This window comes from Lynx rufus, unplaced genomic scaffold (genome assembly GCF_022079265.1).
Source record: "Lynx rufus isolate CCGP_SWC_20201006 ecotype Redwood Valley unplaced genomic scaffold, mLynRuf1.p SCAF_13, whole genome shotgun sequence".
Taxonomy (NCBI): domain Eukaryota; kingdom Metazoa; phylum Chordata; class Mammalia; order Carnivora; family Felidae; genus Lynx; species Lynx rufus.
This window is the reverse complement of record NW_025814827.1, coordinates 31,697,943-31,722,500: the sequence shown is the minus strand read 5'-3', so window position 1 is coordinate 31,722,500 and position 24,558 is coordinate 31,697,943. Positions and strand designations below refer to the sequence as shown.

At 35.8% G+C, this 24,558-nt stretch overlaps 1 protein-coding gene across 2 annotated transcripts in view; it reads right to left on the bottom strand.

Moving 5' to 3' along the window:
- UBR1 (ubiquitin protein ligase E3 component n-recognin 1) overlaps positions 1-24,558 on the bottom strand; it is a 134,512-nt gene that overhangs the window by 55,434 nt on the left and 54,520 nt on the right. For both annotated transcript variants that reach the window (XM_047075223.1, XM_047075222.1), the window contains exons 8-22: positions 24,250-24,373; positions 23,383-23,490; positions 22,645-22,733; positions 19,594-19,692; positions 18,465-18,622; positions 15,920-16,019; positions 15,176-15,304; positions 11,578-11,758; positions 9,178-9,239; positions 8,786-8,896; positions 8,002-8,067; positions 7,635-7,736; positions 6,094-6,157; positions 3,819-3,943; positions 723-775 (exon numbers count right to left, since the gene is read on the bottom strand). In XM_047075223.1, coding sequence (XP_046931179.1) covers positions 723-775; positions 3,819-3,943; positions 6,094-6,157; positions 7,635-7,736; positions 8,002-8,067; positions 8,786-8,896; positions 9,178-9,239; positions 11,578-11,758; positions 15,176-15,304; positions 15,920-16,019; positions 18,465-18,622; positions 19,594-19,692; positions 22,645-22,733; positions 23,383-23,490; positions 24,250-24,373 — 1,571 coding nt within the window. The remainder of the gene's footprint in view (positions 1-722; positions 776-3,818; positions 3,944-6,093; positions 6,158-7,634; positions 7,737-8,001; positions 8,068-8,785; positions 8,897-9,177; positions 9,240-11,577; positions 11,759-15,175; positions 15,305-15,919; positions 16,020-18,464; positions 18,623-19,593; positions 19,693-22,644; positions 22,734-23,382; positions 23,491-24,249; positions 24,374-24,558) is intronic.

The following is a 24,558-nucleotide window of genomic DNA, read 5'->3' as shown; positions in this document are numbered from 1 at the left end:
AAATAGTCAATACATATTTTGTATGTTAAATGTATCATACACTGTATTCTCACAAAAAGTAAGCTAGCAAAAAGAAAATGTTAAGAAAATCATAAATGAGAAACTACATTAACAGTACTATACTGTACAAACTCCACGTGTAAGTGGACTCATGCTATTTGAACATGTTGAAGGGCCAAGTATACTTACTATTTAAGTCACTTAATATCCTGAATATTTCTCATATACTTTCCAAAAATACTCATTTTTTAAAAGTAACTAATTTTAATATAATTTTTTGTCAAATTGGCTAACAAACAGTGTGTAAAGTGGGCTCTTGGTTTTTGGGATAGATTCCCATGGTTCATCGCTTACAGACAACACCCAGTACTCATCCTAACAAGTGCCCTGCTCAATGCCCATCACCCATTTCCCCTCTCCCCCACCCCAACCCACCCTCAGTTTGTTCTCTGTATTTAAGAGTCTCTTATTGTTTGCCTCCCTTCCCCCATGGTCTTCTACTAAGTTTCTTAACATCCACATATGCAAAAATACTCATTTTTTTCAACAAACACATTACTCAGTGCTTAACCATGTGCCCCTCATTTTCACCCTTTTTCATCTGTACTCCATTCTTGTTCTTAGGAGTTCAGGCAAGGACTTCAGAGCTTCTACAAATATCCAACGTACAATAGCAAAGATTGGTCTACTTCCCAAAATAAGCATAAATATTAAGTACTTACTTAAATGTGGCCACTTTGTTTATGACATTCTCTAAGCCAGTTTCATTATTTTCCTGTTGAAACAATATTATTGTCATTTTTACCTTCATGCAATGACTTTTCCTTCTCTTACTGTGAACTGCAATACATTTCAAGAGCATTCCTGAAGTACTTTGTAAACAATAAAAAAAGATCAACTTCCAGTATAAAAAAATTGGGTCTGAAACCAATTGTTTTGAGGAGCCAATTTCTTAACAGAAATAAGATCTATAAATAAACTACTTAAGGAAGAAATTTTATCTAAATTTGCCCTCATATACATTTATGTATATAAACACACAAACACACACCCAGTAGTTCAAAGAAAAAGAGCTCAGGGTGCCTGGCTGGCTCAGTCAGTGAAGCATGTGACTCTTGATCTAGGGGTTGTGAATTCGAGCCCCAGGCTAGGTGTGGACATTACTTAAAAAAAAAAAAAAAAAAAAAAGAAAAAGAGTTTTCCTTATTTAATATGTTCATCACCGACATCATTTAAGGACATGTCCATGCTGTACCAATACCTAAAACCAAGGTTATAAAATAAATGGAATCTACAGCCAAACACATGTAGATGTCCAAATGTAGTCTGGCTTCTGCATTATAATAATTTTCTGATTGGCCAGAACTTTTCCTTGATCGGGGAATTTTTTTTTTTTTAATAAAGTCATTGAAAATCAGGATTAAGAACATAGTTGAGATACAAAAGTAAGCATATAATAGTTTCGCAAAAATTGAGGCATTTAACCTCCTTTTAAAATAATGCACATTGGGGCGCCTGGGTGGCGCAGTCGGTTAAGCATCCGACTTCAGCCAGGTCACGATCTCACGGTCCGTGAGTTCGAGCCCCGCGTCGGGCTCTGGGCTGATGGCTCAGAGCCTGGAGCCTGTTTCCAATGCTGTGTCTCCCTCTCTCTCTGCCCCTCCCCCGTTCATGCTCTGTATCTCTCTGTCCTAAAAATAAATAAACGTTGAAAAAAAAAAAAAATTTAAAATAATGCACATAGCAGGGGGACTAGGTGGCTCCGTCACTTAAGCATCTGACTCTTGATTCTGGCTCAGGTCATGATCCGATTTGTGAGTTGGGGCCCCGCATCTGGCTCTGTGCTGACACTGCAGAGCCTGCTTGGGATTCTTTCTCTCTCTGCCCCTCCTCCTGCTTGTGCTCCCTCTTTCTCTCTCTCAAAATAAATAAAATAAAATAAAATAATACACTTGGGATAAGCAATGAAGTTAGGGTATGCCTTAAAGCATTCTGCTTGCAAAGTATGATATATATATATCACTAGTGGTGTATGAAATTATTTTATGTTATACAGTTATATATTTTTAAAATTGTGAATAGTCACTTATTTTAATACATATTAGAAAAAAAATCCAGAAACTAAACCTATTTCACTGATAGTATTGCTTAGAAAGATGCCAAGAAAAATGTAAATGAATCTTAAAATGTATTAATAATTATAAAATGGGTAGATGGATATGTAGAAATTATGAAGGTGATATGCCAAATAAGTCTGAGAATCAATTAACAATAAAACTGGAAAAAGGGGGTACCTAAGTGGCTCAGTCAGTTAAACATCCACTTTAGCTCAGGTGATGATCTCGCAGTTTGTGAGTTCGAGCCCCACATCAGGCTCGACAGCTCAGAGCTTCGAACCTGCTTCAGATTCTGTGTCTCCCTCTCTCTCTCTGCCCCTCCCTTGCTTGTACTCTCTTAAAAATAAACATTAAAAAAATTTAAAAACAAACAATAAAACTGGAAAAAGATACAATATTTTTTTAGGAAAAATGACCAACAGTCAAAATTTATCTCTATTCTATTTCTCTGGAAAACCTTGATAGATAAGTCCAATTCTCTTTTAAGAATCATTGTTCTAATTCATAATTAAATCTCAGAAGAAAAAATATGAGACCCATAATCTTTTTTTTTTATTATCATTATTTTTTTAACATTTATTTTTGAGACAGAGAGAGACAGAGCATGAATGGGGGAGGGTCAGAGAGAGGGAGACACAGAATCTGAAACAGGCTCCAGGCTCTGAGCTGTCAGCACAAAGCCCGACGCAGGGCTTGAACTCACGGACCACGAGATCATGACCTGAGCCGAAATCGGACGCCCAACCGACTGAGCCACCCAGGCGCCCAGAGACCCATAATCTTTAGGACTATTTACTTCAATTGTCAGCAAATACAAAAACTTAAATATCACCTGTGGCCATGAGACTGCACTCTGCAGACCTCCAGTTAGAGGCAACAGAGATACTAATGCAGGCTCACTGTGGGATAGAGGGGAAGACATCAAGCCTGGATGGGATTACCCAGCAGTCTAGAATGCTTCTATCTAACCTTCCTTTCTTCTTATTTTCACCTGGAATCAATTTTGCCTCACAGTCTGATGGCTCCCAAGCTTTTCCAAGCTTCCTCACCATTTTCTCTCATACGTACTGTTCCTAATAAATTCTTTTTTTTTTTTTTTTTATTTATTTTTTTTTTAATTTTTTTTAAAAATTTTTTTTTTCAACGTTTATTTATTTTTGGGACAGAGAGAGACAGAGCATGAACGGGGGAGGGGCAGAGAGAGAGGGAGACACAGAATCGGAAACAGGCTCCAGGCTCTGAGCCATCAGCCCAGAGCCTGACGCGGGGCTCGAACTCACGGACCGCGAGATCGTGACCTGGCTGAAGTCGGACGCTTAACCGACTGCGCCACCCAGGCGCCCCCCTAATAAATTCTTAAATGTTTTGTCTTAGACATCTGCTTCTCAGAAGATCCAGACTAATATACTACTCAAATAGTCTCAGTATTTCAAGGAGGCCCCTTTTCTCTGGAGAATTTTTATTTTGATGTAAGCAAAAGCCAAGAAGTTTCTTGCTCTAAGATGTTTTCCAAATAGCCATAATATTTCAAAAATGTTTCTTAATGCCCGGAAGTCCAGAATTATTAAAGTTTATACCACTAAAGAATGAATAGTTGTAGATCTGCAAAATTCATTAAATAAATTTTCCTAAAACTTCAAAGTAGTTTTGTTTCCAATTCCAAAAAAAGAAAAACAACAACAACAACAATGCTGGACTTACGTTCTCAGGTAAATTTTTGGCAATGGCGCTATGTGGCATGGGTTCAATACAAAGCAAGTGAATAATTTCTCTCATTGTGACCTCTTCTTTGGTTACATTTCCCACGCCAGGTACATAACGCTCACCTAATACAAACAATGAAAAGAAAAAGTAAAACAATCAATTGTTTTCTATTTAAATCTCTTCTACCAGGAACACTTAATACACAGAATACTGCATTAAGTCTATGAGAGAGGGACCAGAATTTGGACATATTCCTAAATCTGAACAAAAGTCTATTTGCTAAAAGACAGAGGAAGAAAAATGAAGAGATCCAAAGAACACAGGCCTTCTCTTAACCTACACACACACACACACACACACACACACACACACACACACACAGAAGTATACGTACACATACTCACACATTATAAACAAGGCCCCTCAATTAAATTAGCATGTGTTTCTAATACTAGAAAAAAGGCTGATGGCATTGAAAGACCACTGGCCATCAGTGAACAATAGCTTTTCTTTCAAGATCTTCCTTGATTTTGTCTATACTTGTTATTTAAGACAGAATAAGGTGAAAACCCACAAACAAGATACTTAAATATGTTGTTATGGATTAAATGACAAGACAGTAATACGTATCAGGAATGACTGGTGTTGCTAAAATGCCCACATGACCATGTTTCCATTTTTCATCTCAATAAACTGCCAAACAGAGAGAGAAAATAGCTAAGTCAACTACGGGAACTGGTGTTGAAAGCATCTAATTCCCATTGCCTTAAGAAGGCCTATGGTATCTGGCCTTATGTCACCACTGATTTGCAATATACAAACTCTTATGATATCTATAACAAAGTCATTACAAAGGCAGGAAACTTCTGCCTAAGAGATTTGATAAATTCTATAAATTAGCCAAAGAATGACTCTTGTGAAATGAATTCATTTCAAATAGATGATCCCTCTTAACATTTGTAAAGCACTTTATAACTTTCAATTTTTCCCCCTAAAACAGTATTCTCTAGAAATTTAGTGCTATAAGAAAGCTCAGAGATCACATAGATTACCTTCAAATTTTACAAATCATGAATCTAAGACCCCAAAAATGTAAATGGCATGCTTCTGATAGTTAATATATTATAGATAATTCCTAAAAATCAATAATACAATATGTATTATAGACTATTATATAGTTAATATATAGTATTACATAGTTAACACTATATATTAACACATATATATTAATGATAATATATATTAAATATATATAATGATAGTATATATAAATAATATAATATATTATATTAATGATTATACATATTAAATGATATATATAAATGATAATATATATCTAATTAATATATATTGATAATGAAAGTAATGAAGTTACTGTACTCAGGAATATAGCAGGTATTAACAAAAAATCAAATCACATAGGAGGAAAAACCCAATAAATTTAGATAAACACAGTAATAGCAATAATAAAACAGTAAAAATATAAAATAGCAAAAATATAGTACTAGAAATTCTTCACACACTATTCTAAGAACAAACATAAAAATTCTCAAGTTCTTATAATTTAATAAAGTATATCATCAATTTAAAAATCTTTTACACATTTACAACTCACTTTGCAATGGCAATGAAGTTCACCACACTTTCTGCTGAGACAAGCAGCCAGTCAGTAACTAACTCTCTGAAAACAAGTAAAATGAACCCATGTTTTCAGATTTAGCCAGGGGTAGAATCCTCACTAAGAACTAACAATAAAAAGCATGTTTGCTGCCATAAAGTAAGAAACAATAGCCAGAATGAGAAGTCAAGAACTTTTACTTAGCTCATAAAATCAACAAAGTCTATAATACAGAACATTAAAAAAAAAAAAAAAAACAACCAAAAAAGTATGGCCAATATTTACCCAAAGTAAAAAGAATGACACAATGAAAAAAAATTTTTTTTTTTTACTAAGACCTATATTACTTTGAAATTTCACATATAAATACAATTTTTAGCACTCAATGTATAGGTATTTTTCATCTACATTTCTAACTAGGATAATTGTATTCCAGTAAAACAAGACCAAATAATTATAAATCAGGTATTGAAAAACAAAGATGTAACAGAACTGTGCTTTTTAAAAGCTAGGTTTCTAAACACATCAATCATATTAGTCACATTAATCTCTAATATTCTATGCTGTATTTGCGAGAAGAGTAAAATGATAAATTATAGTTTTTATTAATGCTCTCTCTGAAAACAACTCATAAGATTAATGTTTTAATCTTACCCACAATATAGATGAGGACTTGAAGCATTTCTTCTATTAATGTATTATATTGTTTAATCAAATCCTATTAAATCAAAAAAGAATAAATTAGTTACAAAAGAACCAAAAGCCTTTATAAAACATACATTTCTGGATCAGACTCATGGTTCATGCAGTCCAGTATTTTCCTTCAGACTGCAGCAGAAAATCAGGTGAATAATTCCCTTTACTGACATCAAATTCCATAAGGTTCACAATACCTGGCATATAATAAGAACTCAATACAAATATTATTTTCATTATCATTACCATATAGCCTTAAGTCAACAAACTAATTCTTATGACTTCCTTCTTACCTGGGTTGGTGGGACAGTGGCTTCAAATAACAGATACCAGTTCGTGAGAATACTCTTCCTTAACACCCCTCTTACTTAAGCAATGTATAGCAAAATGAGATACTCATTTTTCACCAAGTATAAAACATGACTAAAAATTAGCTTTGTATTTTGTATCCTATTCTTTGGTCCTTTGCAAGTAACTTCTAATTTGAAAGAATAAAATAACATGATTCATAAATTTAAAGTACATAAGGACTACTTTATAAGTTCGTATCAAATATGAAAGCAATGAAGATGTGACAAAACTACAAAGTACAACAAATTATAAGCTATAAAAAATGTAACAAATACAACAAGTGAAAAATATCCTTATTAAATAAGGAACTTTAACAGAAACTGAAAAAGGGTAAAGGGTTGGAAAGATAATTTACTATCAGAAAGGGGGAAAAAAGGCCAATAATCATGAAAACATGGTCAACCTCAATGCTCATTAAAGAACTACACCTACAAATAAAAGACCGCCTTTCACCTACCACATCAACAAAGAGTAAAGATACTAGTGCCACTACAGAGGTACACACTGCTAAGGAGTGTAAATCTGAGTACCTCTTCTGAGAGCAATGTGACAATACGTATTAAGAGTCTTAAGAAAATGCATACTGTTTTCTCCAGGTAATCCTCTTCTAAAAATTTATCTTAACAAAATAATTAGGCAAGTGTTTAAAACCTGAGGTACAGAGATGTTTATAAGACCAAAAAACTAGAAAACCTCTTCAGCAATTAGGGGATCAAAGTATAATGCAATTGTACAGCGCAATACTATATAGCCTTTAAAAATTATGATATAAAAAAAAGTGGTGGTATATTTATTTAAAACTATCACAACATCTCATTAAGCACAGAAAGCAAATAACCAAATAGCACATACAAAATGATCCAATTTTTGTTTTAAAAACAAACGAGACACCAAAACTTAGAAGGTGATCATTTCTAGGAGGCAGTCTTTCATGTGATTTTTCTTCTCCTTTTATTAATCTAAACATTCTAACTTTTCGTAGAGTAAAAAGAGTACATATGTGCATATGTAGATATATGTGCATGTTATGTGTATATGTGTGATTTTTGGAAATACACATAAAGAAATAAAAATCCTAAATATGATTAAAATTGTTAACAAAAATACTTCCTTTGGAATTGATACACATGTCAGTTTCTGTTGCTTACCTGGTCTTTTGTGGATATAGTCTTGTTAAAAGCATCAGCAAGTTCATACCTCTGAAGTACCAGTAACAAGAACCTGTTGGGATCCATTAAAGATGCACCAATCTGTGGAAGAAACACAGCATGACAGTTCCATGTATATTAAATGAACAAACATTTGTCTCCAGCAGGACTGTCAGAAAGAGTATAAAGTAAGTCTGCAAAAGATAATGTAGTAATCCCTTCCATTTTTTATGATACCCTATTAAGTTTTAACGTGAGAAAAATTTAAGTAAATAAAGTTAAAAATAATTACTGTATCTTTTCTCTCCCTCTACAAGGGATCAAAGAAGGTTAAGACACAAGTATCCAAAGTAATTTCAATAGGTACCTGAAGCATAATGATATCTTTATCATACATTTCTTCTCTGCACTTAACATCTTGGTAGTAAAACACCTGTAAAATAAAAGATAGAAGTGGCATGAATTGTTTTATTTCAAACAGAATTCTTAACAAACACTATTCCTAAAACTTTCTCTAAACCAGAAACTCCAAGAACTCCTTAGTGGCAAAAAAAAAAAAAAAAAAAAAAGCAAAAAGCTGTAAATCTATGAATCACTAAGGGATTCGTGAGATTTTAAAGTAAGGAAATATGGCATGAAAATACTTCCAAGTTTAAAATGCTCTATATTATTACTCTCTCAACATGTGCAACAAAAGAATTTATGTCCTCTGATTTAAAAATCCCCACTTCTATAAAAGTAAACTCATTTCTACAATCAATCATAACACGATTTTTCTCCCAAGTGGTATCTTTACAAGTCCAGTTTCCCCATCTTTTAGGAAAAGCACTTCTCTTTATTTGCTCTAGAACAGAGGGAAAAATTGTTAAAGTGGCCTTCTATTAAGAAAGGTGATGGGAAGACTATAGGTCTCCAGGTAAGGAAATCCTCATAATGTTAATGGGCACATTTCTACTGGCTATCACCTAATCTATCTACTCAATAGGAGAAATATCTACATGGTTACTAGAACTTTCATTTCTGAGTTCATATAAGAAAACAGAAAGCAAATAGCAAAATCCAGAGACATAAGGCTAAATTATATAAGATAAAAAACCATCAGAAAATTAACACACTCACATTCACATGAATGTGAATAGGCCTTGCCATACCTGGCTAATGAGAGAGAGTCCATTTCTTCGCCACATTTCAGCAACAACCTGGGCAACCAACACCAGACAACGCAAAGGATATTCCACTAGTACCTCTACTTGAAAGTCCTCCTGAAAGAGATGAACAATTTCATTATTTTTCAGAGGGCTTGGATGTGTCTCAAAGTCATGGCACTAGACATTCTTCAGTTTTCTCATCTGTAAAACAGATGGGCCTGAATGAGTTAACTCCAAGTTTTGGTGATTTAGATTTCAATGTACTTTATATAGAAACCTAAAATTACTAAATGGGAATTATCCAGGTAGGTTTCAAAATTTTTCTTCCCTCCTATCAACCAAGAGGTGTTTAGAAATAGGGTATAAGTAAATCAGTCCTTAATAGAGTCACTTACAAAAGGCACAAATTCATGTAGTCTTGAAACAGCACCCAGCCTGCTTAAACGCACATGAAGACCTAAAGGTTAAAAAAAAAAAAAAAAAAAGAGAGAGAGAGAGAGAGAAATGAAAAAGCAATAAACCCAGTTAATTTATCCTTCATTAACTCAAGTTCAGAAACTTATGAGGTTTAAATATATATTTACTGAGTTTAGAAATGCAAACTTTTGACTTATAAAACACAGTATTATTAATGTATTTAAGATCCTACATAGTGCAAGGTGTGTTTACACATTATATAAAAATACTATGCTGCCTCTCAAGACATCCTTATTCTGCTCTTAACTAATCAAAAGAAATGAAAACTAATTTAAGTATTTCTTTTTGTAAAAATAGAAGTGACGTAAAATCACATCAATTATACCATGTGCAAAAACTAAAAATGAATCAAAAACCTAAACACAGGAGCTAAAACTGTAAAACTCTTAGAAGAAAACAGGGAATAGACTTCATGACATTGGATTTGGCAATAATTTCAAAGGATACTATCAACAGAGTGAAAAGGCAATCCAAAGAACGGGAGAAAATATTTGCAGATCATATGTTTCATACATAGCTAATATCCAGAACATACAGAAAGCTCCAACAACTCAACAACAAAATATCTGATTAAAAAATACACAAAGGACTTGAATAGACATTTCTCCAAAGAAGATATAAACATGACCGGCAAGCACAGGAAAAGATGCTCAATAATCACTAATCATTGGAGAAATGCAAATCAAAACCACAATGAACTGGGGTGCCTGGGTGGCTCAGGTGGTTAAGCAACCTGACTCTTAGCTTTGGCTCAGGTCATGATCTCATGGTTCATGGGTTCAAGCCCCACATCAGGTTCTGTGCTAACAGTGTGGAGCCTGCTTGGGATTCTCTCTCTCATTGTCCGTCCCTCCCAGGATTATGCTGTCTCTCTCAAAATAAATAAATGAACTTAAAACAACAACAACAACAAAAACAATGAACTACCACTTCACTCATTAGGATGGCTATTAAAAAAAACATACAGGAAAGAAGATGTGTTGGTGAGGATGCAGAAAAAAATGGAACCCTTGTACACTGCTGGTGGGAATGTAAAACGGTGCAGTTGCTATGAAAAAGAGTTTGGTGGTTCCTCAAAAAGTTAAAAAGTAGAATTACTTTATGAGCCAGCAATTACACTTACGGTACATACATCAAAGAACTAAGAACAAGGACTCAAACAGATACCTGTACACTCATACTCACAGCAACATTATTCACAACAGCCAAAAGGTAGAAGGAACCCAAGCATCCATTCATAGGCAAATGGATAAGCAAAAGGTGGTATATACAAACTATGGAATATTATTCAGTCTTAACTAGGAGGGAAATTCTGACACATGCTACAATATGGGTAAACTAAGGATATTGCACTAAGTGAAACAAGCCAGTTATAAAGGATATGTATATGATTTCAGTTAAGTGAGGTACTTATAGGGGTCAAGCATAGCAGTGGAAAGTAGAATGGTGACTTCCAAAGACCACAGGGAGTGGGGGATTGAGGAGTTATGCTGAACAGGTACAGAATTTCAGTTTGGGAAGATGAAACATATTCTGGAGATGGATGGAGGTTGATGACTGCAGAGCATGAATGTACTTAATGCCAGTGAACTATACATTTTAAAATGGTTCAAATGATAAATTTTATGTTACTATGTATATTTACCACAATTAAAAATATAAACGTAGAGGCATCTGGCTAGCTCAGTCAGTAGAGCATGCAACTCTTGATCTCAGGGTTGTGAGTTCAAGGAAGCATGGAGCTTCATTACTTTCTAACTAAATAGAAAGATGCTATCAGCATTCTTCAAAAATAAATAAATACATACATACACTTACATACATAAAGTTATTAAAAAAAAACCTGACAGGACCAATTTACATGGAAATGCAAATCAAAGAATGATTAAAGAGAATCTTATTTCTTTCTTTTAGTGGTGAAAGGAATAACAACAAAGATAACACACTGGTGTAATCTCACAGAGAAGAGGGTTAAAAACCAGTAACAATGTGTGTTAACTATACTTCAATGAAAAAAACCCAGCAACAAGATTTTACCATATTTAAATTGGGGTGGGAGATGAGTTACCAAGTTAATCCTTCAGTGTATATTACAAGGATTCATTAGTTGACCCAAATAACAAAAGGCCCAGGTAAACAAGCATCCCGAGATCAATGTTCTGGTGACAACTCTTTGAAGGACAGTGACAGTTCTTAACTGCAGTGTGATATGAATATGTTTGTACATAATGAGTACAGAACAAAAACAGAAATAGTTCTACTACTCTGAATATCTAAAAAACAAAGCTAATAGAAAGATGCAAAAAACAAACACTCACCAGCAAGAGTCCTGGAGAGTGGCAGATGTATGCTTACAAGATCTTCAGATACCTTGTATGACTTAGTTTCCAGAGTATGACCCCACAATTGTACTACTGTCTTGCTACTAGATATAAAACTTGTACTGCACCGCATCACAGCTTTGTGACACTCTTTATAAGCCACCAGTAAGAGTTCTTCCTAAAAGGAAATTAAAAATGTACACAGATTAACAAGTTATCTACTTTACCACACCATTCAATATTTAGTAAATATAAGCACAAAATTGTTCCATGTATAGCACAGTTACTTCCACAGGATCTGCAAAGTAGTTGGAAATGTAAGACAGAGAGACATACACACACACACACACACACACACACACACACACACACACACACAGTAAAACATTTTAAGTACTATGTAAATTGTACAAACGAATTACTCTAAGAGGGAGGAAAAAGAATTACAAACAAATGGAGAGACATTATTTGTGAAAGCAGTTTTGAGTGGGGTCTAAAAGAATATGCAGAATTTATGGGGAAAAATGAGGTGACAGTGGTATAATAAGCAGAGATATTAAGAGTAAACAGAGAAAAAAGGGGAAGTACAACTCTTGTGTAGGCAGTGTAAAGGAATAAACACTAGGTAAATGAAAGGCTTTATGGATGAAATTAATGAGCAGTGTAGCTGGAAATATGCCTTGCCATCAGTATGGGAATATACTGATGGTGTCTGAAGTGTAACAATGTCAACATGCTGCTTCAAGAAGAATTAATGGGTGTCAATGAAGATGACAGATTGGAAAGAGTGATGTTAGGAAACAAGGGAACCAACAGGAAGATTACTATGAAGTCTAAGGTGATAAGGGTCTTAACTAGGATGGGGGCAGTCAGGGAAAAAGAGAATGAGCTCACAGGAAATAAGTTAGAATTGTAAAATAAACTTAGGCTAAGGAAAACTCACATCAGGGAGAGAGGAGTCAAACTCACTTTTCAAGACAGTGTTTTTCACACTGATTTTATCCTGAGAAACAAATGCTATGGTCCAATAAATTTTGGGAATATTCCACTTAGAAATTAGCACACTGAATAATTTAAAGGGCTTGAGGGGCGCCTGGGTGGCTCAGTCAGTTAGGCATCCGACTTCAGTTCAGGTCATGATCTCGTAGTTCACAAGTCCAAGCCCCATGTCGGGCTCTGTGCTGACAGCTCAGAGCCTGGAGCCTGCTTCGGATTCTGTGTCTCCCCTTGTCTCTACTCCTCCCCTGCTGGCACTCTGTCTCTCTCCTCTCTCAAAAATAAATAAAAACATTAAAAAAAATCTGTTTAACCATAAAGGGTTGGAAAAGTTCAGTGGCATTAGAAAGAAAAATCGTACTTGATTTTGTTCAACCTAACATTTCTCAACCTTATGTGAACATAGAACTTTTTCCCCCTGAAAACTCTGCTAACATCTAACACAGAGAATGCAGTAGCTCTGAGATTTTCTGTGTGGATGAATGTATGAATCATAGCGTCATTGTCTTGATATGGCATGAATCACAGCCATACGACTCTGAACGCACCCAATCTCATCTGAATCAGTGTCATTAATTGAAAAATGGAAGTCAAGAAGGGAAAATGTTAAGTTGAAGTAGAAAGAAATGATGACAAACCAATTTAATATATTCTGAATTTGAAATGTAAGTGTAAGATCTAAGCAGGAATGTCTAGCACACAAATAGAATACTATAGCTCCACAGTTTTAAATGAGGTGGTAGAAATGAAAGACCTGTAAGAAAGAGAATATTCAGAATGTATCATTTAGTAGTCAGAAGGAATTGGGGAAAAAAAAGCCAATCAATGATTGAAATGTTGAATCAGTAACAGAAGTATTATAATAATGTAGACTTGTAAAAATCAAAGGGAAAGAAAATTTCAAAAAGATTAGGTATTCAAGAGAAAACAATGCTACAGACATTTGCAGGAAAATAGGGACTTAGAGAAGACCCTCTGAATTTGGTTACTATAAAAATCCTCTGAATTTTTTTCAAAAAGCAGTTCCAATCAATTTGTAAGGGCAGCAGCCAGACCCTAAAGAAGTTTCAGAAGCTAGAGAGATGACAGCAAATATAGATGGCTGCAGAGGGTTTGGCAAATGTCAAGATGAGCAACACATACTCTGACCTCATCTCCAACAACTATGCATGCCTTCCATAAAGGTGATGGTTGCCAAAAAATATGTGCTCTGGCTAGTTGCTGGACAATATTTCCTGTCCTTATTGTTCCACAAAGCTACAGTGCTAGATTAAATTCTATCATGTCTGTATGACTGCCACTCTGAACCTGTGACCAACTGCTGGTGGGGAAGCAGAAGAGAGGAGGAAATAAGAGAGCTCACAGTTCACAGAGGTAGCAGAGACAAGTAAGGGGCTTTTACTCTTGTTGATGTTAAGGACAGGTGTGTCCTGTGTGTGTAGGCCAGTGAATCAAAGAATGGGAAATACCAGAGGAGACAACTGAGGAAGCCAACTCCAGGAAGAAGTAATGTAGCTCAGGACCAAGAGCCTAGGTAGAGACCTTAGTTTTAGAAAGACAGGAATGAAAAGAAAGAGACCAATTGTGAAGACATAGAGAAACGTAGTGAATAGATTATGTCATGTAAGCAGCACAGAAAAACTAGGGAAAATGAAAGAATCTGACTCAGATAATGGTGATTTTCTCAAAACAGAAATAAATGAGGTCATCCTTCCCAAAAAGGGAATCCGGGGTAGGACTGTGTGTTTCAAGAGGATTATGGTCTCAAATTATTGTGTAAGGAGATACATTAGCTCTGTATTTGGAAATTAATATTCTTAATGGTTTAACATGTATAACAGAGCTCATGATTGCATAAATATCCACTATTCTCTACTACCAAAGTATTTTAAAGTCCATGTAGTCCTAATTTTCATATTATTAGTATTCATGTCCAAGGAAATAAATGAATACATAAATAAATAAATGTATTTTGTTGTATTGTTTTTAAACATTTTATTTATTTTTGAGAGAGAGAGTACCGGTTGGGGAGAGGCAGATAGAGGGGAATAGACACAGGATCCAAGGCAGGCTCTGCGTTGACAGCAGTGAGCCCAACGCGGGGCTCGAACTCACGAACTATGAGATCATGACCTGAGTCGAAGTTGGATGCTCAACCAAATGAGCCACCCAGGCACCTCTGTTGTATTTTTCAAACCCCACTATTCCCAGAGATAAATCAAACTACCATGGAGCACATTTTTAAATCAAACATAAAAAACTGGATTTTCTTCGTAAATTCAGTAAGACAAGTTCAAATACACAACTATTTAAATAATAAAATCTTATAGCAGGGAAGTCGCTACATAAAACCTTATTACCGATAATCATTAGAGCACCTAAAACCCACTGATCCTGAGGCACGTGGATGGCTTAGTCAATTGAGAGTCCAAGTCTTGATTTTGACTCAGGTCATGATCCCAGGGTCATGGGATCAAGCCCCATGTTGGGCTCCAAGATTTTCTCTCTCTCTCCCCTTTTCCCCCAGCTCACACGCTCTCTCTTTCTAAAAAAAAAAAAAAAAAAAAAAGCACTGATCTTACTAACAAATTTTACTTACATCACAAGCACACCACTCTTGGAACATGAGTAAAATATTCTTCAATTGCATCTGTATAGCAATGGCAGCCTCCCAGTCAGGATCCACTTCTATGTGTTGCCCAACCTGTCTTCTGATTTCTTCCATTCCCTATAAGAAAAGAGTGATTACACACACACACACACACACACACACACACACACACACACACACACAAACTCTCTCTCTCTCTCTCTCTCTATATATATATATGCATATTACACACATAGGCCCTTTTTCTTCGCTCTTCTACTGTCAAAATATGAAACTGTCAGAATTTATAATCATATATGCATAGCTTTTTAACATAGCTATTATACAAGGTCAGAATGCATGGGTTCAAATCCCAGCTCTGTCACTTTCTAGCTGCGTGACCCTGGTCAAATTATTTCTAGACCTCAATTCCCTTATATGTAAAATGAAGATAATAACAGTTGCTACCTCATAAGATTGCTATGATGCTCAGGAGAGATAATGCATGTAAAGTGCTTACTACGATATCACAATCAATAAACATTACTGGTAATAGCAGTAGTTAACTGAAGTATATAGAATTATACCTATTAAATATCTATTAAAGCGGGATCAGTAAAGCAGTGTTTAAATTTTATTTCTACTTTGCTAGAAATAGTCTTCCTTACATAACAACCACAATTTGCTTAAAAAAAACAAAAACTGGGGCTAAATTTTTAATATTTATCTTACTGATGAACAGAAATATCATACCTGCATACAGGTAAGAATCTTCAAAAAAGACCGAAAACCTTCAAGGAACTGCATTCTTAATCTTTCTGTCCATACTGTAGGTTTGCTGATCAGGATATACCTATCATTTCAAAAGACAAAGAAATATTTCACTTCCCCATTTTGTGATAATTTTAAGATTTTCAGGGCTAAAGACAATGTTGATTCATCAAAACTATGGATTCTGATTTCTTAAAGTAACAAGAAGCTCTGGGCAGAGCTAGAATTATACAACAAAAATGAAGGCTCTAGAGAGGCATATGTCAAAGCTAAGCCTGACTCCTCAGAAGTTAGTCTACTTAAGTGAACTTAGAAGCAACGTAGCCTGTCACACCTGGACAGCCACAGTACAGATTTTCCAGGAGCTCAGAATGTGTTATTTTCCCCTTCTCCTTGTCATTATAGATTTCTTGACTTAAGGATGTTAAGAAGTTGTAATAAGCATCAGACGACTGGAAAACTTTAAAGTAAACTTTCAAACCAGCGACCCTAAAGTTTTAACATACAGCTAAGTAGCTAGAGGTGTGTTAACTCTCAATTATTTATCGTAGAGAATAACTAGAGTCAGAAATCCATAAAACAAAATAAAATGTGATAAAACAATGAAGTGATTATGCACAACTTCCCTGGATAAAAAACGTAAGTCAGCTACAAGAATATTTCACAGTAATGAGAGCAACAGTATAGAGACTTCACCTGTACAAAGAAGGAATAATGAACACTCTGATTTAACACTGATAATTTTAAGTACTGCCATTTGGAATTTTTGTGTATTTTTTGCTTGTTTGTTTTGCATACATGTAATTTATGCATAATTTGTGAAGCACACTGGTAAGTGATGATTCACTACTGAATTCATCTACCATCTCTGTACTGAAGTTGTAATGACATAACAATTTGCTGAACTTTAGAGAAAGATGTATAATCATATTTAAAAACTGAGGAATCTGAAAAAATCTGGAAACTTCTTCCTTAATAATATCAAGGATCCAATGCATAATTCTAGAAATCTGTCAAGTGTATTTTTAAGCAGACTATTTCTAGGTTGTTTGGAAGTATGTTTCCAACTCTCAATGCACTAAATGGTCACTAAAAGTAGACAAAATTAGGGGTGCCTGGGTGGCTCAGTTGGTTAAGCCCCTGACTCTTGATCTCGGCTTAAGTCATAATCTCACAATTCTTGAGATCAAGCCCCACATAGGGCTCTGCACTGACAGCGCAGAACCTGCTTGGGATTCTCTCTCTCCCTCCCCCACTTGCATTCTCTTTCAAAATAATTAAATAAACTTAAAAAAATTTTTTTAAAAAGCAGAGAAATTTAGAATGATTTTTTCCCCTTGGAGATTAGAAACAATTAATCACATATATCCCTTGGAGCACTTTATTTTAAACAATAAACTAAATGAAATGCTTTTGTTTTAATATATTCTTAAAATAAAAGATTTTAATATTTTTCTCAAAGTTTATTTATTTTGAGAGAGAGAGACACAGAGAGAGAGAGAGAGAGAGAGAGAGAGCGCGCACAAGCACGAACTTGAGCTGGGAAGGAAGAGAGAGGGAGAGAATCCCAGGCAGTCTCCTTTGTCAGCACAGAGTCCAATGTGGGGCTCAATCTCACCAATTGTGAGATCATGACCTGAGCTGAAATCAAGAGTTGAACCCTTAACCAACTGAACTTCCCAAGCACCCCAAGAAAAGAATTTTTTGAAGCTTATGATTTACTGAATACTTGAAATATCACAACTCTTATAATATTCACCAATTCTAAAATAAATGGAAACTTACTTCTTTTTTTTTTAGTATTTATTTATTTTTGAGAGACAGACTGAGACTGCGCAAGCAGGGAAGAGGCAGAGAGAGGAGACACAGAATCCAAAGCAGGCTCCAGGCTCTGAGCAAGGTGTCAGCACAGAGGCCAACACGGAGCTCTAACCCACAAAGCGTAAGATCATGACCTGAGCTGAAGTCGGATGCTTAACCAACTGAGCCACCCAGACACCCTGAAACTTATTTCCTTTTAAGTCCAATGATCCCAAATGTGATGTTATGTGATTTCAACTTTAGTTTAAAAGGCAACTCTAGCCTCTTCAGCCAAAAAAAAAAAAAAAACAACAAAAAGTATCAATAACTTATTTGTATGTATGAAAGGATTAAAAAGAAACTCACATCAACAAGATTATCTGAACACTATGCACAAAGAGACTACAGAAGAGGGACAGAACCAAAGTGCATGAATGAAAGTGAGTGAAAGACATGGTAATTACAATGGAGATACATTCAGTGACCCTGAGAGACCCTACGTTCCTGTAACAGGTCCCTCCTTAATACCTTCCTTATTAACGTGGTTTTAACTCTATAAAAAGCGTTCACTTAAAACAATTATTAACATGACACATTAAAAGTTCTTTGTACTTGCCATAATTATAAGGAGAATTCTAGATAACCAAAAGGATCAGTAGTTTATTTATAAAACGGAATACAAAAGCACACTGTGATTAACAGGTAACTTTTGACTTGAACAACTTACTTTAGATCACATATTACTGCATATACTCTTCCCAATTTGTCCTGGCTATAACCCTGGAAGTTGAATTTATTGTTCCTGTCCAAGTATTCAGGCAAAACTTCTAGCAGAGTTTCAGTAATGACAGAGATAACATTCTGTTCTTCAATAAGATGTCGAGCCTGCAAATATTTCAAGAATATTGTCTTTATAATTAACTCATGATAGTATGGACTTAATTTACTCACGCATTTGGTTGGTCAGTGAGTCATTTTAACTAAATGTTTACTGAGTATCAAACATAACACTTAGTCTCACAGAAGAGCTATTTCTGAGAAGTTATTTTCTAAAGGTAAAAATTCCTTACTCCCCACTAACTAGAAAACACCTGTTGGACACTCCAAGCCCATCACACAGATTGTCAACATAAATGTTTACCATCAATAATCACATGATGAGCAAAGCAGAACAAACATAGATATACGTCATGACTTCTATCACATTACTATCTACTCCCGCATCTCCCAGTCACTCCTAATCCACTGCCTCCTCTCTACCTTCTTCTCTAGCCTTTGAAATGAGAAGGTAAGAATAGTTAACCAAACCATCCAGAAGAAACAGGAAAAGAAGTAGTACCAAAAAAAAAAACAAAAAAAAACAGAATTTTCCACTTTCCTCCCAAGCCTAAGCAGCACCATATCAGCACCTATCTCATGCAAATGCTTCACAGTCATACTTTCCCCTCCAGCTTTGTTTTATCTTCATCTATCTGCCCCTCCCCACCAAACAATAACTAAAGAACAAAAGAATAGCCAAAAAAAAAAACAAAAACAACTCAAAAACAGTTTGGGTATTGAAAAGGCACTCCTCTTAAGTTAGCCTGGTTTCTGAGAAACCAGCTCTTGTCTCCTCTCACGGGGATCAGGACTTTTGGACAGCAGTCATGCTGTCACTCCCACTCCACAAACTACCTTGTCCTCAGGTCCCACTAAAGTATGCAGGTATCAATGAAGTATCATTCAATCTTCCGAATGAAATTAGCCCAAAATAGAGATTTTGACATCGTTTTAATTTGATTTGATACTAAACAGAGTTCTTAAAAAGCATAACAGGTTTTACTTGGGAAGACTGCAAAGAAATGATCAATACATACCAGAGTAGGAACAGTAAACATCTGAACTGAGAGTGCAGTTACTGAGATACTTCTGTCATGATCATCACTAATATACTCTTTCTGCAGCTGTTTATAATACTGAAAGATATAATAAATGGAGAATCAATTCTAAATTACTGAAAACTTTTAAATTTTTTTTTTTCAACGTTTATTTATTTTTGGGACAGAGAGAGACAGAGCATGAACGGGGGAGGGGCAGAGAGAGAGGGAGACACAGAATCGGAAACAGGCTCCAGGCTCTGAGCCATCAGCCCAGAGCCTGACGCGGGGCTCGAACTCCCGGACCACGAGATCGTGACCTGGCTGAAGTCGGACGCTCAACCGACTGCGCCACCCAGGCGCCCCCTGAAAACTTTTAAAATCCCAATTTTAATACATGCTATAGATGTTTCTATGTATATGTGTACTATAATTCCTATTTCTTTTTTTTTTAAGATTTTTTTTAAAAAAGTTATCTCTACACCCAACATGGGGCTTGAACTTATAACCCCGAGATCAAGAGCTGCATACACTACTAAGCCAGACACTCCTATAATTGCTATTTCTTAGAAAAAGACAATACAGTGAAAGAAATATAATAATTTTTTTTACATTTATTTTTGAGAGACAGAGAGACAGAGCATGAGCGGGGGAGGGGCAGAGAGAGAGGGAGACACAGAATTCAAAGCAGGCTCCAGGCTCTGAGCTGTCAGCACAGAGCCCAACATGGGGCTCGAACTCACAAACCACAAGATCACAACCTGAGCCGAAGTCAGACGCTCAACCGACTGAGCCACCCAGGCGCCCTGAATGAAATATATTAGAAAAATAACAAACAGGGGTGCCTGGGTGGCTCAGTTCGGTTAAGCATGTGTCTTCTGCTCAGGTCATGATCTCATGGTTCATGAGTCTGAACCCCACATCAGGCTCTGTACTGACAGCTTGGAGCCTGGGGCCTGCTTTGGATTCTCTGTCTCCCTCTCTCTGCCCCTCCCCTGCTTACGCTCTGTCTCTCCCCCATCTCTCTCAAAAACAAGTAACATTGAGGTGCCTGCGTGGCTCAGTTGGTTGGGTATCTGACTTTGGCTCAGGTCATGATCTCACGGTTTGTAGGTTCAAGCCCCACATCAGGCTGTGTGCTGGCAGCTCAGAGCCTGGAGCCTGCTTCGGATTCTGTGTCTCCTTCTTTCTCTGCCCCTCCCCAACTCATGCCTTCTCCCTGTCTCTCTCAAAAATAAATAAACATTAAAAAAATAGTTTAGGGGCGCCTGGGTGGCGCAGTCAGTTAAGCGTCCGACTTCAGCCAGGTCACGATCTCGTGGTCCGGGAGTTCAAGCCCCGCGTCAGGCTCTGGGCTGATGGCTCAGAGCCTGGAGCCTGTTTCCGATTCTGTGCCTCCCTCTCTCTCTGCCCCTCCCCCGTTCATGCTCTGTCTCTCTCTGTCCCAAAAATAAAAATAAACGTTGAAAAAAAAAATTTAAAAAAAAATAGTTTAAAAAATAAACATTAAAAACAATCTTTTAATATTAAAAAAAAAAGAATAATAACAAACAAAAGACCAAACATGAATTCAGTTACCCAATCTCGCAGAGCTGGAAGCGTTAAGTATAAAATGTATAAAAAGCCAAAAACCAACACACACACACACACACACACACACACACACACGTTAACAAAAAATCACAGAGAAGTGCAGTGGTACAGTATATCCTTTCTCTAAACAGAGCCTGGGACAACCTTTAACAGGTTCTATCCCCATGGTATAGGGCAGAGGCAATAAGGCAATATTCAAATTATTTAAAAACTGATATGACCTAGTAAACCCATCAGATTCATTCCAGCCTTAAGCAAAATGAATGCCAGCTGCAGATAACTTCTCAACTATACTAGCTGAAAATCAAACCTAATATACTGGGAGAACAAAAATAATACATCCAGTCATGTATCAAGCATCATGTTAGATCCTTGAACCACATATTTAATTTTATCCACTAGAATTTCTACAAAGAAGTAACCGTGGTCAAAAAAACAAAATTTAAATAGGAGAACTGTTTTCATATAAGAAAAAAAACTCATTTCAGATCACATATATGGTCCAATATTCTATCTCTTGAAGAGTTTTAGAAGAATAGAGTTAATAGCTTGAGTTGTTATCATCTTTCAGGAAATGGAATGTCTCAGTTACTTTTAACAATCTACTCCTAAAATCCAGAGAGTGCAGGTCTCTTGTCCCACAGTATCATTTGCTTTCAACTGTCATTATTTCACTCTCTGCTTCTAGTTCCATCCTGGATCCAGCCTTTTAAGTTTTATAGAACTGCCTGCAACCCAAAATCAGAAGAAACCAACAAGTATTCACTGGATACTTTCTAAAAACTATTTTATTAATTGTTATCATTTTTTAAAGTAGGTTTCACACCCAACATGGGACTTGAATTCACAACCCTAAGATCAAGAGTCACATGCTCTACTAACTGAGCCAGCCAGGCGCCCCTTGGATATACCTTTGTATGAGGCAAAGTGGAAGATTCAAAAAGTCTGTTATGTATTATCTTGCAATGCAACTTGAAAGATAGACCCCTCTGCCCAAAAATACATAAATAAAACAATGTAAGGGATATATAATAGATTAATAAAACAAAAAGCTGTAAGTTTTATCTTTATGTTTTAGCCTCATTAAGTATAACTCTTGCCTGTTTAATTCCCTTCAGCATGCATATCTGTTTCTTTTCCATGCTGTGCCTTTCAGCTAGTCACTTCTTGTTATAATTTTATTTGTTATAAGACAGACAAATGATCAGGAAGAATGAATGCATGTGTAAATGTGGTAACCTCCGAATGCTCTGTCCAGGCAAATAATAGATCTTTTTCCACCTATCTCCTCTTCTAGACTACTGCTTCCATACTATCAAATGTGAAAAAAAAAAAATGAGCCTTTGACAAATCACAAAATTAAATTCTAAATTCAAAATTATCCCCTTTGTTTCTACAACTCTCTTTACAAAATGTTTTTCTTTTTCTATTACTGATAGTATTTTAAAGACCAATTACCTTCACAAATTCCATAGCAAAGAATTTTTTGTATTCCATCTCCATAAAAAAACTGCTGAAGATCAATTCATGAAGTATCTTACGGGCACCTGCAGATAATTTTGGGGGGAAGTGTAAGAGAATCACCAAGGCAAAAAAAAAAAAAAATGCCAGCTATACGAGGTGGCAGAATATTACAAAAAAATTAACATACTAATAGACCTAAAGGAATCAAATATGAGTAGTATTTATTACATTAACATTTAGTTATATTAATACTTAATACTTAAAATACTTACATATGTGCGTTTTCCCTCTCATTCTGCCCCTCCACTTTACCTTACTTCATTCTACCTCATCCAAACTTTCTCTATTCCTTTTTATTCGATTTCACTCAAAATTGCTCTTACTCTGTGTCTTCCCTTCTCTATCCCCTTTAGCCTTCTTTCTCACCTTTCACTTTTTGTTCTACATTTGTATTGTAAAAACAAAAAATGAACATAGCGTTAATAATGGCACCACTACATGAATATATACTCTTAAGTCTTCTTTATTGGCCCTGACTAAACAAAATGGCACTATAATTAAAAGGCAACATCCCCAGGTTTTAACACAGAAGAATACATACTGATTGGTTAACTTTCCTTTAAAATATAATATCTTATCAATCAAGATCACTGATTTAATAAACAAAAAAGATTATAGCTCTACTTTAAGGTCATGCTTCATGGCAAGCAGCATAAGCAAAGACCTACCTACCTTTATAAAGCTTTGCATCCCAAAGCATTAACCTGCTTATGAGACAGGGATTCTCAGAGCCAGGTTCTTCTCTAAGGCATGCTTGGCAAAAGATCTGTCTAAAGTCACCTACAAACGAAAGAAGTCAGGTAACTTTTAGTCTCACAATATTTCTCCCACAAGTACATTTCCTACAATAACATGAAAAAAATTAACATTACTTTTCCCACAGTCTGATATCAAGAATTCTATCAATATAAAAGAATCGAAAGCTTTACAAAGTATTAGCTATGGCACTTGAAAAGCAATTCTGGGGGCGCCTGGGTGGCTCAGTTGGTTGAGCATCCGACTTCGGCTCAGGTCATGATCTCACAGTTCGTGAGTTCGAGCCCCGCGTTGGGCTCTGTGCTGACAGCTCAGAGCCTGGAGCCTGCTTCCTATTCTGTGCCTCCCCTCTCTCTGCCCCTCCCCTGCTCATGCTCTGTCTCTCTGTCTCAAAAATAAAACATTTAAAAAAATTAAAAAAAAAAGAAAAGAAAAGCAATTCTGAAAATTAATCAAAATGTACAAGCCAAAAAATTTTTTTTATTTTATACTCAATGACATTTTTTTAAGATTATTTATTTATTTTGAGAGAGAGAAAGTGGGAGAGGGGAAGTAGTAGAGAGGGATAGAGGATCCAAATCCATCAGGCTCTGTGCCAACAGCAAAGAGCACGATGCAGGGCTCAAACCCACAAATTGCAAGATGATGACCAGAGCCGAAGTCAGACGCCTAACTGACTGAGCCACCCAGGTGACCCGGTATACTCAAAGACATTTTAAACTTTGTGGCTATTTCAAAAACCAGTAGTTTATGAGAAATAAGAAAAACAGGTAATATGCTTACTTGAATAGCTCATAATTTTGTTCATCCAGGAGCCAAGACGCAAAGCAAATTTCTGGTGAGCCATAACCTCAGAGTGTAATACTTCTACGTGAAGTGGATGTTGAGAGACATTTTCTGAATGACTCTACAAATGAAAAAAGTATTTAAAACAAAACAAAAAACTAGTTTTAGAATTTTTATCTTGTTTTAACGATGTAATCTATTTTTCAAAAAAAACATGACACTTATAGCTTCAAATCTCTGGGACTAAATGGCCCAATCCTATCTTTACTTAGGATGCCAAACCACTTCAACATTGTAATTGTTCTA